Source organism: Zophobas morio, unplaced genomic scaffold (assembly GCF_036711695.1).
Source record: "Zophobas morio isolate AGI-343-1 ecotype UQ-CSIRO unplaced genomic scaffold, CSIRO_AGI_Zmor_V1 ptg000029l, whole genome shotgun sequence".
In the NCBI taxonomy this organism is placed as follows: domain Eukaryota; kingdom Metazoa; phylum Arthropoda; class Insecta; order Coleoptera; family Tenebrionidae; genus Zophobas; species Zophobas morio.
The window spans coordinates 9,208,906-9,225,431 of NW_026972134.1; the positions used below are offsets into that span (position 1 = coordinate 9,208,906).

The 16,526-nt window shown below is 37.1% G+C and overlaps 2 protein-coding genes across 2 annotated transcripts; both read right to left on the minus strand.

Annotated features, from left to right (window-relative positions):
• Window positions 1-951, minus strand: LOC135137373 (piggyBac transposable element-derived protein 3-like). The gene is made up of 2 exons (XM_064067001.1): window positions 941-951; window positions 1-646 (listed from the first exon to the last, which is right to left on the minus strand). Exons 1-2 carry the CDS (start codon window positions 949-951, stop codon window positions 1-3), a joined length of 657 nt encoding a protein of 218 aa, XP_063923071.1.
• Window positions 952-10,610: 9,659 nt separating this feature from the next.
• Window positions 10,611-16,003, minus strand: LOC135137374 (uncharacterized). Its single transcript, XM_064067002.1, has 5 exons — window positions 15,209-16,003; window positions 13,124-15,155; window positions 12,780-13,036; window positions 10,708-10,853; window positions 10,611-10,635 (listed from the first exon to the last, which is right to left on the minus strand). Exons 1-5 carry the CDS (start codon window positions 16,001-16,003, stop codon window positions 10,611-10,613), a joined length of 3,255 nt encoding a protein of 1,084 aa, XP_063923072.1.
• Window positions 16,004-16,526: the final 523 nt, after the last annotated feature.

Sequence of the window (16,526 nt, forward strand, 5' to 3'; positions counted from 1 at the left end):
TTATGGTGTGTGGTAGGCTCTAAAACAATGTGCTGGATGGAGGCCTACATTGCACTTAACACATACAAACTTAGCACATTTCCCACAAAAGCCGCATTTTCGTTGAGTACTGTTGCTATCTACCAGGTGATCCACGCCATCGTATCTAATTTCGGGCAAAACGGCTCTAGTACATTTTGGTTTTGGTCCACCCAAATGTGGAGGCGATGAAAGCAAAGCTAAAACTATTCTGCGAACGAATTCTAGTAAACCAAATTTTGGATGTGCAAATCTATACAGCATCCACATATTTACAACTGCTCCGTTAAAACAAAATCTTACATAAGGCCAATACCACTTTTTGGAACGTATGCGAATGCGATATAAGCCTCTCATTTTATCAAACAAATCAACTCCCCCCATTCCTTGATTATATATGCTGACCAAAGATGGTTGTTCAATTGACACTGTACTTTTATCCTTTCTAGACCATCGCTTGCACGAACCCTTAGATAAGCATATGTTATTGTTGATTAGGTTTGTTGCTATATTAACTTGATTATTATCATGCCATCTCACCAGTGTAATACTACCTTCCTTTTCTTGTAACACATAAGAACTTCCACGTTTTTCTTTCTTCAGATCTTTGAGAGGCGCTTTATCAATTCTGTCTGCTCGAATTGTACCAACGGAATTTATATCATAAGCTCGAAGATTATGGAGCAATGAAAGGGAATTAAAAAAGTTATCTAGATAAACCGTAAAAAAAACTGTCTTACCTTCTACCGCCCAAGGTATGATTTTTCATACGCAAGCTATTGAATTCAATTTTAGGTAAAAAAAAATGCAAAACATGTGAAAAAAAATCATAAACAAAATCTAAAGACTTTATTTTATATATATCGCAAGAAACATGCATGGATTTTTCTCTTGTAGAAAAAATAAAAAATTGTAAACTTACCTCTTACTCATTCTGCAAAAAATGAAGGACACCGTTTTGCAAAAACCAATATGATAATGTAACTTTGTTTTAAACAATCTCCAATGAATAAGCACTCGAAAGACCATTAAAAAAGGTAGAGTTTGATATATTTCAAAAGCCGGTTCGTTGTCTTTTGTTTTAAGTACCTAACCTCAAACAGTCCCGTTCATATGGTATGAAAAATCATACGGTGGGCAGTAATGGGTTAATCAGGAATTACAAAACCGAATGCTTTGAAATCTTGGCAATATTTTAAAGTTATTATAAGCATGGTAAACTTTTGTTCAAAATGTATTTGTTCATCCCTCCTAAAAAAATAGATGACGTCACCCTTAAATTTTGCTGAATAAATCCTATCTAAAATGCAAAAAATATGATGAGTTTGTACTTGTGATTTATCATTCCATTCATATTTTTTAGATTTTCTTAAGAGGTGGTTCAAAAATATTAATGAAGTCAATTTATTTTATTGATTAAATTAAAGGCAACACTTATTATTAGTATTACACCCCAACCAACCCAATTTGGTAGACACAAAATTTGTTAAAGGAAAAACTCGGTTGAAACATAAGGGTAGCACGCTTATTTACATCGACTTTAACATTACAGACCTGCATTTGTTTTATTCGTTCACTTGGTTCCGCGAATGTGAAATAGACATGTTTATAATCAACCAATTGTGAATTTCACCGTCAAGAATTAAAATAAAACCCAATGTTTTATATAATAAGCGGAAGTCGAAGCAATAAAACCGATGGTAGTTTTGTTTACAGTTTCTCTGTTTGACTCTCATGCACGTATGCTGTTACGCTTGTCATCTTAAATTAAGAATGTTTATACATAAACGACTTTCAGTTGCCGTATACGTGAGTAAATTGTTTCGTTATTTTATTGATTATAAAAAATCAATATTCAAAACGACCCAATTCATTTTCCCGAAAATTTGGGAATACAATAATTTTATTCTTAGTATTACACTACATCTATCCCAACTGATATACGTGTCCTTGCAAAAATGTTGATGACGTCATCGCAATTTTTTTTAAATTCCCACTACAAAAATGTAATGAGAAAAAAACACAATAGGCATGCAGTCGTCAAGTTTCCGACAGCGAGGGAAGTACTGTCTAAACTCTTTAGACCAATTTTTAGAAATACGTTACGAGAAAATTTCATTCATTCGTTTCGTTTTAAAAAAGTATGATCACAAACTGTTTTTAACAAAACTGCCATTGCGTTATATAAAGAAAGTTATGGGCAGCTTATATTTGAACTTTCACATCCATAAGTGTGTTAATAACGGAGATATTATATAAATGTACCCAAAATTCCATGCAGAACACGTAGCGATTGGCCTTAAAGAATTTAAATTGACTCTACTTTCGTCAAGGTCAAATGCAGTAGAATTTTTAATTTACATTATTGCCAAAATTTTTCCATAACAAAAATTTCAGATTTTCTTACTTTATTCGTGTTGTCAATAGCAATGTGAATAAAGTGTTGCTGTAAACATTGTATTCATCCTTTCTATTAAAATATTGTTTTAATAATGAGACCTAATACATAAAATGAACATGCCATTAATAGAAATTGGAGAATATATTATTATTTACTATTTATTTTTTGTCATTTCATTAAATTCCGAAAGTATGTTATTCAAAGATATTTAAAAGACATTCTCGTTCACTTCATGAAAATTTGATTGTAATAAAGTTAACATTTTTAACCTTAGAGGAAACTCCACACTCTATTAAAGACACCGTCTCATAATTATTAGTCAACAAAAAAAGAACATAGAAAAGTTTTTTAACAATATTTAAAAGACAATTGAGGTATATGAGGTTTATCAGACTGAAAATCTTATTGTAAAATGAAATTTCCTGTCTGGTTACATGGATAGTCTACATAGCTCATTAAAAAAAATATTATTACAGACTGGGAGATGATATATAAGGAGACTGGAAGTGTATGAATATAGCATATAGTGTTGAGTACTGGATTATGATAATACAGTAAAACCTGTCTATGCCGGAATCGCGGGGGTCCAGAATTTTGATCCGTCTTAAACAGAGTTCCGGCTTTTACAGGAAACCCGCCTATGACGGAAAGTAAACCTCTATAAAACGGAAAACAATTTTTATTAAATTCAATACATAGGTACATCTAAAAGAATTATTTGAAATAGTCGTTTTTCCACTAGTAGCATTACAATGGCTAATTGTCGACTTGTCTAGAGGTCTGTAATTTGGAAAATTGTGAACCTTGGTCAATAATGTAAACGTGAAGTTGGCCACCTAATGTGACAACTGTCCACAACTGTCAGAAAAACTGAGACATAACCTGAAAACGATCATTTTGGAAAATTTGCTTTTAAATTATGCCCTGGAATGATTTCCAAACCCTGAATTGATTATAAATTGAGGATAAATTGGTGAAACAAAGTTGATGAAGTTGATGGGAGTGAAAATGAAGTTTACGGGACTGAAACTGAATCATGGTTCCGATTTGGTTTGACTTGATTTGCCGTAGATGAGCTTTGGACGATTTCGGCGATTTTTTTTTTTTTTTATTGAAGATCGAGCCGTCGTTGTATCCATCTGCTATGCTGGAGGATTTCCATTCCCCGTGTCGCTTTAACGATAAAAGGTCCATACCTTTTTCAGCCAAATTTGTCGCGGTCGCGTAAGTACGACGGAATGAGGAGGGGTACATGATGGTTCACTTTACAACATTTTTCACACAAAAATTTATTAAAAACGGGAAATATGGAGGAAATTAAAACAAAAGTTCTGGACCATTTCTGGATTGTCAAAAAATAATAAAATTCCAAAGCTTACTAAAATGACGTGAGTACACATTTTTATTGATGCACTTCAGAAAAAACATTTTGAAAATTCGCAAACCTCAAATGGGCTACTAGTGGAAAAAATAGTATATTAACCACGTTTGTGAAGCCAATTCTAGACCTCGCGCTTTAGAGCCCTCGACGCTGCACGTCTCAGGTTCTAATTTGCGCTCGGTCTAGAATGTCTGTCTTCACAACCTTAGTTAATAATATACTATTATTGTTCTTTGGTTCTTCGGCCATTGAGATATATTTTCCATTCTTGTTGTCAACTGTAAAAGGTTGGCTACACGCTCACCACTTTGCCATTCTTCTCTAATTTATTTTATGTTTTATAATTGCTTTTTTTTTGCAACCGAACTTGTTGGCAAAGTTCTTTAAGACTCAAATTTTGCGGCCCGTGTACATTAATTAAATCCATTTTGCTGTTGTTGTTGGTCTTGTTTTGGGCCATTGCGAACACACATACAACCACGAGACACATTAATCAAATAAGAATTGAAAACAGTGACTTTGTGTTGACAAAAAATGGACCTGCAGGTCTACGAATTGAATTACATGTTTTTCGCAGAAATCATCAATTTTGTTCTCGCTTCCGTTTTACACAGAGTTGGGTGCTTGTATTTTGACACGTTGGGACTTACAAACATTTTCCGTTTCCGCGTTATGCAGTTTCCGGCTTATACGGACCAAAATACATTAAATTAGGTATTTGAAAAAACGGGACTGCGGAAAATTTCCGCGATGAGCAGTTTTCCGCCTTCTACAGAGTCCGGCATAGACAGGTTTCACTGTAACTGAACAACATGTGTGCTCTGTGATAAAGAAGAGTGGGTTGAAAAACAATCTGTATATCATGGACAAAGTTAACTGTAGAAACAATTGTAACTTACAAAACTTAGAGATCTTACAGATGAATAAGTTATCATTTCCATCACATAATCATAGCGAGTCGTATTAATTAAGCAAGTACTCTGCTGCAATATTTCGTTAGTCAGAAAAATATCCGTCTTCATATTAATGTCAATGTGTTAAAATTTAGGTTGGAATTCACCTATAGTCTCTAGCAGAACTCCTCTCATTTATTTAACTCAAGAGAGATAGTGAATTTTGTTGTAATTGGCAATTCACTCAAGTCACGTAATAAAAATATGAAAGAATGGACCTTAGTTTGCAGAACAACTAACAATTTTTTGTTTGTAGTTCTCTCGATTCCTAAATGGTTAAACTCTTTAACACAAGAGGTTCACAATCTTTCTTACACGATGAACCCTAAAAATGTTTGTTATATTCTTGACTAACCAAATGTGCAGCCAGTTTCTCTTACTTTAGATCTAGCTTTTGGTACCAAAAAAAATGTAACTTTGTTTGCTTACGCACATCTGGCTCTCCAGGGCCAGCCGCAAACACCTAGACGAGGGTTAAAATGCAATCCAGGCTGGACCGTCAAACAAATACGGGACACCAGTGAAACGTTCAAAAAATTTCATACGATCTTCGTGCGGAATGTAAGTTCGATATATTCCATCCTGAGTTTGACAAGTAGGTCTTAATAAAAAATCCCTGCTGCGAAGAATATACGACAAAGACAATGAAACCAAAAAGTGTTGAATAAAACATATACAAAAGAGAAACTAAAATCGACGTGTAAAACAACACTGACACAAAACTCCATACATAATTTCAGTCGATTCGATTGTTATACATACTTATTATTACGTTTTCATGGACAGAGGCACATTAGCCGATTATCATTTACAGTTTCAGCAAAAGTAATAAAAACTTAATCTATAATTAATTTTCAGAGTTAAGTGTAGTTTTCCAGCATTGACAACCAATATTTTAAATAATCATAGACGTATTTTCTATCGTCTACTATAAAGTTCTAATATGTGCAATTTTTACTTCCCGAGCGTAAGCTAAGGAAGTATAGTAATCGAGTCCATCAGCCGAATTGCCACTTTCATATTTTCTCGACATGTCATGACCTCTAGAGTACGAAAAAAGTGGTCTCTCGTTTCCGTCTGTCTGTCTGTCTGTCTGTCTGGTGCCTGTATCCATTTTTATTAGACAAGTAATCTCCGAAACGGCTGGACGGATTGTTGTCAAGTTTTGTACATATATTAGAAATGTCATGCAGATTGTTAAATATAATAATAATAATAATGATAATAATAAATGCTAATGAAAATTTTGTTAATCCTCCCCACCAACAATTTGATGACGTCATTTCAAAGAATTCTATGTTTATTTGATATACCTGTTATATAATAGGAGTAGTATACTCACATAAGTAAGTGTGGTTTACGAATCCGCTTTGAGTTTTCTTCCTAACCGTTAAAATATTTGCAAAAACATAATCTCCTTTGTAACGAAGGGAATTTTTGCGGGCCGGAAACCGTGACGCGTACCGCGAGGGCCGGGGGTAAATTTACGATCGCCGCGCTGCCGTGGCGGAAGAAGAATAGTATTCTTGCCTGAAACTCCAAAGAGTGCGGAAGTTTGTGGCTGCTGTTTTGGGTGGAGAAGTTGATTTTTCCTGAAAGTGAGAAGTGTGGCCAAGTGAGCAGTTCGACCCTCCGACCACCGTAAGTACTTTTTGGGTCGCCTGCCTGTCTTAGTATCGGTTTTCGAATCGCCGCCCCCGAGCGAAAAACCGTGTCACCGTCACCGTGTTTTATTGTCACCGTCAAAAGTCGAAACCGTCGTGCACGCGTCGTTACCGTCACCGCGCTCCCCTCCCGAGTCGCCGTGCCGTCTTCGCGCGATTCCCAAATCTCAAGGTCGCCGCCCCCAGAACCAAGAGGAAGTCGTCGCCCAGGAGGAGCGACCGTGCCGGACGTTTAATTCTTTTTTTTGTTGTAAAACAGTTTTGTAGTTATTTAAGTTGCTTAGCCGTAAGATCTATTATTTTAGACCGTGTAGCTGGTGGCAGGGAATAAACCCTATTTATTGTATAAAATTACCTCGCCGTTTTGTTTATTATTCTCGAGTTTTCGCGGCGGCTCACCACCTGAATTCCGGGTCTCCGGCTTTAGAGCACCCCGGCGCTTCCTTCCACCGGACCGGGAGCTGGCGCCCGAGCGACCGCCACTTCTGACCGAAGGCGCCACCCCCGGCGGCGTGAAGGTAGCCGCATAAGCTTGGTCGACCAGACGTGTTTCTGATATCAGCGATACTAGTCGACCCAAAGCTTGGCACCCAGGTACACCGCCACCCCATACGTTATCGGCGAGATTCCGGACTGTCACCGGACCGTCCGTCCCACCTCCGGAATTTCGTCGCACCTTTACAGTAGTAGTTTACCACTATCGTAAGACAAACGGGCCGTGGCATAGTGGTTGAGCGCGAAGAATTCAGATCGGACGTTGCGCGTTCGATTCCACAAACTTGGTTCTTCGTTTTTTTTCTCTTTTTCTCTCGCATTGTGTATTATCAATGTTTATGACGTCATAATAATTTTTATTTGGATGAAATTACCCCATTTTTTCGAAAACGTAAGAATACGCCCGTTTTTATTGAATGAAAATTATAATAAGAATATTCAGAACATCATGTTCAGCTGTTACTGTATCAATAATTTTACTCCCCTCTTTTGAGACGACAAATACATTCAAATGAAAACGGTTTTTTTTTCTTTTTTTCTTCCCCAGCGTAAGCTAAGGAAGTATAGTAATCGAGTCCATCGGTAGAATGGGCACTTTTTTGTGTTGCATTAGTGATGGCCTGTTACTAGTGTTATCTACCTTATTTTAATCACATCATCACAGAATTGTTTATTCATCAAATTAAGAATGAGTTCCCCTATTTTCTTGAAAACAGAGAATGCACCCGGCGATATTTAGTAATGATAAAATAATAATTAAAAGTCCAAACAACCTACTGCACTATATAAGCCTACTAGATTAATTTAGAACTCGATACTGCGTGTAGTGATAACCTGATACTTAGAGAAGGGTGGTAATTGTCCTCTTTGACAAAGGGATACAAATTTTGATTAAAGGCCTCAGTAACTTTCTCTGTTGTCAAAACTACATCTAGAGTTCTTTCATTACAGTTAAGAATATGGTTTCTATCAGTAAGATTATTAAAACTTAAGAATGAGATAAATGCCTTATAGATAGTGTTGGATTATGGTTATTACATAAACATGCTTGCAGTTCAATTATGTTAAAGTCTCTCAAAATGACACAGAATTCTGTTAACCAATGGTTCTCTATATATTCAAAGATATCCGCACAACAACTTCCGCTAATGGTGAGTCAATTAAGAGAATATCTGACGGATATTTACAACAAATTTCTGCAGCTACACCACGACCGCGCCTTTCGTTTGAAAATACGTAGACAACGTAATTATCTGTGAATACTTCAGATGACTCCACTAATGAACTCAACCATGTTTCATTTAAAATTTTTTTACGATTTTGGCCGGAATACAATCTGGGCCGGGGCCCACCCGAGCTCCAATGTGCTTATTTGCCTGGAAGGTATCCTCTTCGGTAATTTCCGGCAGTGGGGACGGAATACCGGAGGCTCTGATCGCCGCTAGTTTCCTATCCGTGTGCACAGGAGTATCTGACTCTAAACTGTCGTCCGGCATTAGCTCCTCTAGGGTTGCCTGTAGAGTGCTATGTCAGTAGTGTGCGGACTGATTTTTTTTAATTTTATTTTTGTTATTTGGTTACGTTCCCCTACAGGTCGGTGGCCCAATTACAGGGGAACGGGAGACATACACAACACCCAAAGCCGGGCGGGAATCGAACCCACGACCCAAGGTGTAGCGGGCAAGCCCGAAGCTACCTAACCCACCCGGGTCCTCATTTTTGGTTTAAAGGTCGCTTTGATGATTGATGAGTTGTTCGTTTTAGTAGCTAGTTTGTATGTAACACCCCATGGGTTCTTGCTTAAGTCGTTAGAAACAATTGATTGACAGACCCTGTCTCTCGTGGAGTTTACGGTTTGTTTGTACCTCTTCTTTGCGTGTTCATACTGCGTGCGTAAAGCCGGAACCTCCCCCTGGTACCTATTCCTGCAAAGACGGCGCTTAGCTAGAGTTACGGCACTTTTCAATATATTAAGTTGCGGGGTCCACCACAAGAGTTTTCCCGTATAGACTGGGCGCTTGCGTATATGCTCAGCACATATGTTTTGCAACCCAGACGTTAGTGCCAAGACTTTATGATCCAGGTAGTCCGGAGTTGGGTCCAGGGGTCCATAGAAGATGATGATCAATTTTCTGCGTTAATTTAATAACGGCCGCTCTGATCGCCAATTCATCGTAGTTAACAAGGTCATACCTTGTCTGGTTCATCGTGGCTTGAACGTCAATGTTTAGAATTGACTCAATAAGGTTCTGGTCTGAATCGCAAATATCCTTTAGAACTCTTCAGTTGGAGGTGTCATTCAGTAGGGTGTCTGAGTAAGCCGTGATATCAATATTTAAGCTCTGGAAGGTAGGTGGGAAGCAAGGCTCATTGACCACGAAGAGGTCCAAGGAGGCAAGCAACCCCTCTACAAATTCGCTTCTGTCATCACAGATGTTGGAGTTCCATAGCAATCAGCACGTTTCTACCTCAGGGCTAAAGGAGATCACACGGTAAGGTTCCTCGATGTCCAGACTAGGGGGACAGTACAAACTGACTGGTGTAGTGTCGCCCTTGTTAGTATGGATTTTCATAGCACAGGAGGTCGTGCAAGTAATTTGACTGACGCAGATAATGTTTAAATCTTTGTTGAATATTCAAATACCAGCCATTAGCTGTGTGTTGGATTGGTCCATAATTCCACTATGGTGGTTTACTGTAGGTAATCGCCATTTGCTGGTGTTAGGATCCTTGTAAATATACACTTCTTGAAATAGTAAAATGTCATGCTTATGCTCATGACAGAACTGAATTGCCTCAATGATAGCTAGTCGCAAATTCGCTTGGCCAATTCTTAAAGCGTGTAAGGGATTAAAATCCATAATCAGTTGAGTTTACAAGGTATCTGTGCCTTCTCACCTGAATGACACATGTTTTCGAGCCTGCGGTATGGGCCCTGTCCCCTAGTTTAACGATTTTACAGTTTATGCAAACTGGCTTGAAGTCTGAGTTTTTTGCCTGAGAGCAAGTTCGGGTTGCGTCACCCTCGGCACAGATAGCGCAAGTGGCCGCTTGCTCTTTATTGCGACAGTGGGTAGGGACATATAGAACCCTCATGTTTGTGTTTAACGTGGCACTCCAACCCATTGGGTTTTATGAAACGGCCCCGTATGGCGAGGGATCCGGATACGCCCGATCAACGTGACCGAAGTCTTCCAGTAACCGCCCGTCGGGTATAAGCCCTTCGGTAACGCTTCTTTGGTCGGAGGGACCACTATCCACCGTCTACTGGCTAAGCAGGTCAGTACCCGAGTTGATTATGCAAGTCATACACTGCACAGTACGCCGGATGGGTGGTGTGTGCAATACCACGCCCGACACACCACTTGCCGGCATACGTCCAACCACTTACGACTACGAGTCCATCGCCAATGGCCGGCCCGGGGTAAACCCCCGTGGGCTACCGGCCTCCGTAGTACCGAATTTGTGGATTAACCTTGATCTCTGGTCGAATCATAGCCAAAATTGGCTTCTCTTTTATGCACTTACATGCAAGGCCAACCCCGAAGGGATAACTAGAGTCGGCCGAAGGCTTTGACCAGCAGGGCCCCCCTGCGTGCTGCTAAGTACTTAAAAGAAAGAAAACATAAAACACCGGATGTGCCCAAAGAAATACACAATCGAACAATGAATGTAGATAACAAGTCATTTAAAATATGTCACAAACAACGCGAACCCACAAAACTAAGCAAAATATCACAGACTATTCATTATTATCACTAACTACTGACTGACCCATTCCCTTCCGTCTCCTACCAAAAGCTCCAGCACAGAGTAGATTTATTTTTAATAAATGCAAATTGTTTGTCCAAGATGGTACTATTGTTGCTAAAATCCTCGTTTAATCCGGTTACCATTAGTCGCTCTAGAATCTTCGACCAGCCGATAGAACGCATATAGGCCTAGAAGATGTCGAATCAGATTTCGGCTTTTTGGGGGATTTATGCAAGACGACGACATTAGCAACTTTCCAAACGGTCGGGAAATTTTCTGCTATGAAGAATTTTCGATACAGCGCCAAAATGTCTCCCGGGATAAAGCTACAGACTGTTTTGATCACTTGATAATAATAATATTATAATTAATATTAATAATAATAATAAATTCTACAAAGACTTAGAAGAAAATCATGTCAATAAGAAGATGTCATTGATTTGGTTAAAAAAATCAAGTTTGTATGCCGAAACAGAAGGATTTGTGTTTGCTATTCAAGACCAAGTAATCAATACCAAGAATTATAGAAAATACATCATCAAAGATCCGAACATAAAAAACGACTGCTGTCGCCTATGCAAAGCAAAACCTGAAACGATCCAGCACATAATCTCTTCTTGCAGCATCCTAGCACAAACTGATTACAAAGCTAGACACGACAACGCAGCCAAAATCATTCACAAAGAATTAGCAACACTTATGAACTTAATCGAAGATACGACACCCTATTACACTTACATTCCGTCTCCATTCCTTGAAAATAACAAATACAAATTATACTGGGATCGCACAATACTTACAGACTTAAACATTACAGCTAACAGACCAGACATCATACTTATCAAAAAACACACGAACGAAGCCATTCTCATTGACATTGCTATTCCTAACACAAACAACATTATTCAAACATACGACACCAAGATTTCAAAATATCTACAATTATCGATAGAAATGAAATCCATGTTGAATCTTAAAAAAATTTCAATTCTACCCCTAGTTATCTCTAATGTAGGTGTAGTTCCAAATAGCTTAGTTGAGAATTTAAAGTCTTTGCATTTGAATGATTCAATAATTGTCAAAATTCAAAAAGCTGTTTTGTTAGGAACATGTCATATTGTTCGTAAGTTTCTTGAACAGTCTGATCATGTCAGTCAGATTAGATTAGCACCAGTAGGTCAGAGTAGTGTAGGTCACTTTTCATGTGATGCGCGGATAAATGGTCGGTAGTTACGCTGGACTTTTGGGGATGGGGTGAGATTAGAGAATAATAGCAGACTAATTTGTATGCTGTAATTCTAGAATCTCGAAAGTTGTTCTGTTAATCTAATCAATGCATATCATTACTTGGTCTTAGTACCCGTAATGATAGAAGTCTTGCCTGAATGCCGGTCATTTCCGGGTCAGTTGTGGGTCTTAGATAATAATAATACTTTATTCCCAACAGGTAATAATACACCCAGTAACAGGGAAAAAAATTAACAATCATTATGAAGTAGTGCAGTAAATACAAAGAAAAAGAAAAAGAAAAAATATATATATATGTATAAAATATTAACTCAAATAAAATTAAGTAAAAATAAGTCACAAGTGAAAACTTAATCCAAAAACGCAACTTTTAATTAATGGTTCAATTATAATATTATGATCGGAACAAAAGACAAAATAAATTATTTATTACAGTAGACTTTATAAATGGTTTGAATAACAGTACCTAAACTATCAGCATTTATGTCGCAAAATTTAGATATATGATTAAATAGTTCACACATGAGAATTATAGGTGATCTACGTAACACATTTGTTCTGGTTGCTAATGAGTAAAATGTTAAAAACTGTCGAGAATGAACACGAGGTACAATGAAACGAATTTTATCTAAAAGAATTATACAGTCTATTTTGTTATTAACTAACTTATGTAGAAAGCTGATGGTATGAATAATACGCCTAATTTCTAAGGAAATAAAGTTGAATTGATTTAACAGTTGTAAGTGATCACACCCTCTGTCAGGATATACCCCAGATGAACGATATGACAGAAATTTCAGGAACTTACGTTGGACGGATTCTATATTTTTTATATGAATTTCGTAAATTGGAAACCATATTAGTACTCCGTATTCAAGTTGAGATCTAACTAATGCGTAATACAGATTGCAAAGAGTAGAGATGTTGAGAAAATCATTACAATTTCTGTAAATGAAACCATACATCCTGTAAGCTTTTGACACTATTTCTGTCATATGATCATTAAACATTAGCCTACTATCAAAGGTGATTCCAAGGTCTTTATACTTTTCTCCACGATTTAGGGTAACTGCATCGATATTATAATTGAAGATAATAGGTTCCTGTTTTTTAGTATACGAAACTACAAAACATTTATTTTTATTTAGTGATAAACGATTAGTGTTGCACCACTCGACTACAGTATTAATGTTGGTTTGAAGAATCCTACAATCATCAATGGTGTTAATTTCAAAAAACAATTTCAAGTCATCTGCAAATAACAACTTTTCGGAAGATATATGTTCAACAATGTCGTTAATAAACAATAAGAACAAAAGTGGTCCCAAATTAGATCCCTGAGGAACTCCAGATGTCGGTGAATATATTTCTGAATAGAAGTTACGATATCGTACTGACTGCACTCTACCAATAAGGTACGACTTGAATAATTTAAGTAATGACTCAGAGAAGCCAAATTGGCGCAGTTTGTCTAGGAGAATAAAGTAATCGATTTGGTCGAAGGCCTTAGAAAAGTCCATATATATCGCGTCGACTTGACTTCTACTATCGATTAACTGAGATACGTATTGAGAAAAACAAGCCAGATTCGTCACAATCGACCTCTTCTCAACGAAACCATGTTGGTATGGTGTTATAAAAGATTTCACAGATGAATAAATTAGCTTATACATTACTGATTCAAATGTCTTCACAAAATTACATAATAAACTTATGGACCTGTAGTTCTTTACATCAGCTTTATCCCCAGACTTAAATATGGGAGTAATGCAGGATTTTTTCCAAAGTTCTGGTACCTGACAATCTTTGAGAATAAGATTAAATATTCTAAGCAATGGAGTCACAAAGATATATGCACAGTCCTTGAGTAGAAAGCTAGGAATGCCATCAGGACCGGATGTAAATGTGTTCTTACAGTTTTTTAAGGCCAAAAGAATATCTTTTTCAGACAGTGAAGTAATAGTAACTGAAAGCTGAGCTGCTGTTTCATTCGTAGTGCAAAAAGGAGCTAAACAATCGGACTTTATATAAACATTACTAAAATGATGAGCAAAAGCGTTAACTATTGCTTGTGGACATGATAGTTCTCTGTCATTATAGCGCATTAAGCCAGGAATACGTGTGCTACCTTTTTTGTTATGAAGAAACATCCAAAATGACTTAGGATCTATAGAAATATTATTTTCAATCTTACGCATGTACATTCTATAAGCATTTTGAATAAGCACTTTACATTTGGAACGATGGAATTTAAATAAATTATAGTAATGAGCAGTTTTATATTTTTTATACAGTTTGTGCAATGAGTATTTAGTGCGTATAGCATTTCTTATTTCCTGATTAAACCAGGGAGGATATTGTCGACGGTTAGTACTCAATTTGATTTTAAATTTAGGAACAGCAAGATCAAAAATTTCATGGAGTTTGGCATAAAAAAGAGAACAAATTTCATCAACGCTACCATCGGTATCTAGGAAATCCCAGTTGCAAGAGTAAAGCATATCATAAAGAACTGGAAAGTTTGCCTTTCTAAAGTCATATTGTTCTAGATTATTTATAGGGAAAGATTGATCAAGGGGGATTACAGATTTTATAACTATACAAAGAGAAGGATGGTGAACATCATCATCGACGAAATTGAAATCAGAAGCCTCTACCTTACACTCGATATTAGAGAAAACTAAGTCTAGAATATGGTGATATTTATTTTGCACGTTATTATGCTGCTCTAAATTAAGGAAAGATTGGAAATTATTAAGAGATAGAGTGAATTGGTTTATTTTACCCAAGGTGAAATCCGGAATGTTAAAGTCACCACAAATCAAAATTTTATTATTTTCTTGAATGTCTATTCTACTTAGGGCTTCAAGAAGTAGTTGAAATTCATGTACTGATACCTGAGGAGGTACGTAAAGGACAATAAGGATTAATTCCTGCTTAACACTCAACAATTTAACTCCTACAACATCTATAGTCGGAACAATATCCCCTAAATAAGAAAGATCCAGAGCAGATGATTTCAATGTATTATTAATACCTAAAAGTACCCCACCTCCTCGAGAGACGCCCATCGCTTGTAGATCCCTGTCTTTCCGATAAACAACAAAATCATGAGGAAGAAATTCAGTGTTACTAATATCACTGGCCAACCAAGTTTCAGTTAACGCTATTATATCAACATTGATTAATTCAGAAACAGAATTGTAAAAGTTAAATATTTTGGATCTTAAGCCCCGAACATTCTGGTAAATACAACACAACGAAGACGTGCAACTGGGTGTTCTTTTTAGTTTACCGAGACAATTTTGGGTGAGCCATTTATATATTTTATTCTCAGATTTGTTTCCCCGTTGCTTATTCTAATGCCAAGTTGTTCTTTGACTTGTCTGTAGGATGCGTTTTGCTTAGGAGTGCGATCGAAGGACAGAGTAATGTTGTTATAGTTTACGTTGCTTTTCAGTACCTTGGCATTACGAATAAATTTTTGAACCTCGAATTCATCATTCAAGATAACTCTTATGGGTCTAGGTTTATTACCGGGATTTTGTTGAGAAAAGCGACCCAAACGTTGAATCTTAATACCAGAAACATCAGCATCAGGCCGGACTAATTGTAAAATATTTTCAACGGCAGACTTATCTATTGCAGAACGCTGATTATTATTATTAGTAGAAATCTGTGGTTGCTCTTCAACACCAAATATGATTAAGTTTTGTTTTCGATTTTGCCTTTCCATTACTTCGTTAACGATTTCTTCAAATAGATTGCTGGGGCTACGCTGGTCTTCATGAAGCGCGGACCGAAGAGTGGCTAGTTGAGTGTCAAAGTCTTCTTTCAGTTTCTCTATGGCAGTTGTAAACTCGGTTTGTAACGATGAAATTAAGGTTTTGAAATCTTTATACTGAGCCATATTATTGTTGCATGTATTGCACACTACTTTTATTGACCTAGATTTAGCTCGTGTTATCTTCACGTCATTTTCGGAGAGCCCCACACAGGCAATATGCAATATTCCTTGACAACCATCGCAAGTTATGGTATGGGCATTAGCTTTGCATACAATACCACAATTTAAGCAAATATTATTCATTATGATTAAAAAAAAGTGGAATATAGGATATAACAAGGACACAAGTTCTTCACACCCAAGGGTCTGTTCGGGTAGCTAACTTTCGACAAACAGGAAGACCACGGGAGGTAAAACATAAGAGAACAAAGGATTAATTAAAAAAGAAATGAACCCATCAACACCGGGAGCTTTGCGGTTTTTTAGTTTTATAAGACACTTCTCTATATCGTCTTTGTCAATCTCCAAACCAACGATACGATCTTCGTCATAAGCACGCAGCACCTCATCTACCGTATCAGGGCCAAAAAATAACTAACAGTGCAGCGGCCGCCTCTCTCCACGTTTCAGCTACCCTTCCGTCGACTTCCACGGCGGCTACATCAGTGGAACCTCTTTTACCCCTACAAATGTTATAAACCTTATCTTATATTTGCATCTATCTATAAAAGACAATGAAAGAAGTCTACGACATGAAGCATCGTTAATTGATTTCACAACTTCTGGGCCTGACCAGGTACGACCATCAGATTTTACAAAAGAGATA

Coding starts and splice junctions, on each gene's coding strand:
- LOC135137374 (XM_064067002.1), bottom strand. CDS start 16,003: ATGAATAATATTTGCTTAAATTGTGGTATTGTATGCAAAGCTAATGCC. Junction 10,854..12,779: donor GATCTCAACTTGAATACGGA/GTACTAATATGG, acceptor GACATCTTCTAG/GCCTATATGCGTTCTATCGG. Junction 10,636..10,707: donor ACTCTGTGCTGGAGCTTTTG/GTAGGAGACGGA, acceptor TATTTTGCTTAG/TTTTGTGGGTTCGCGTTGTT.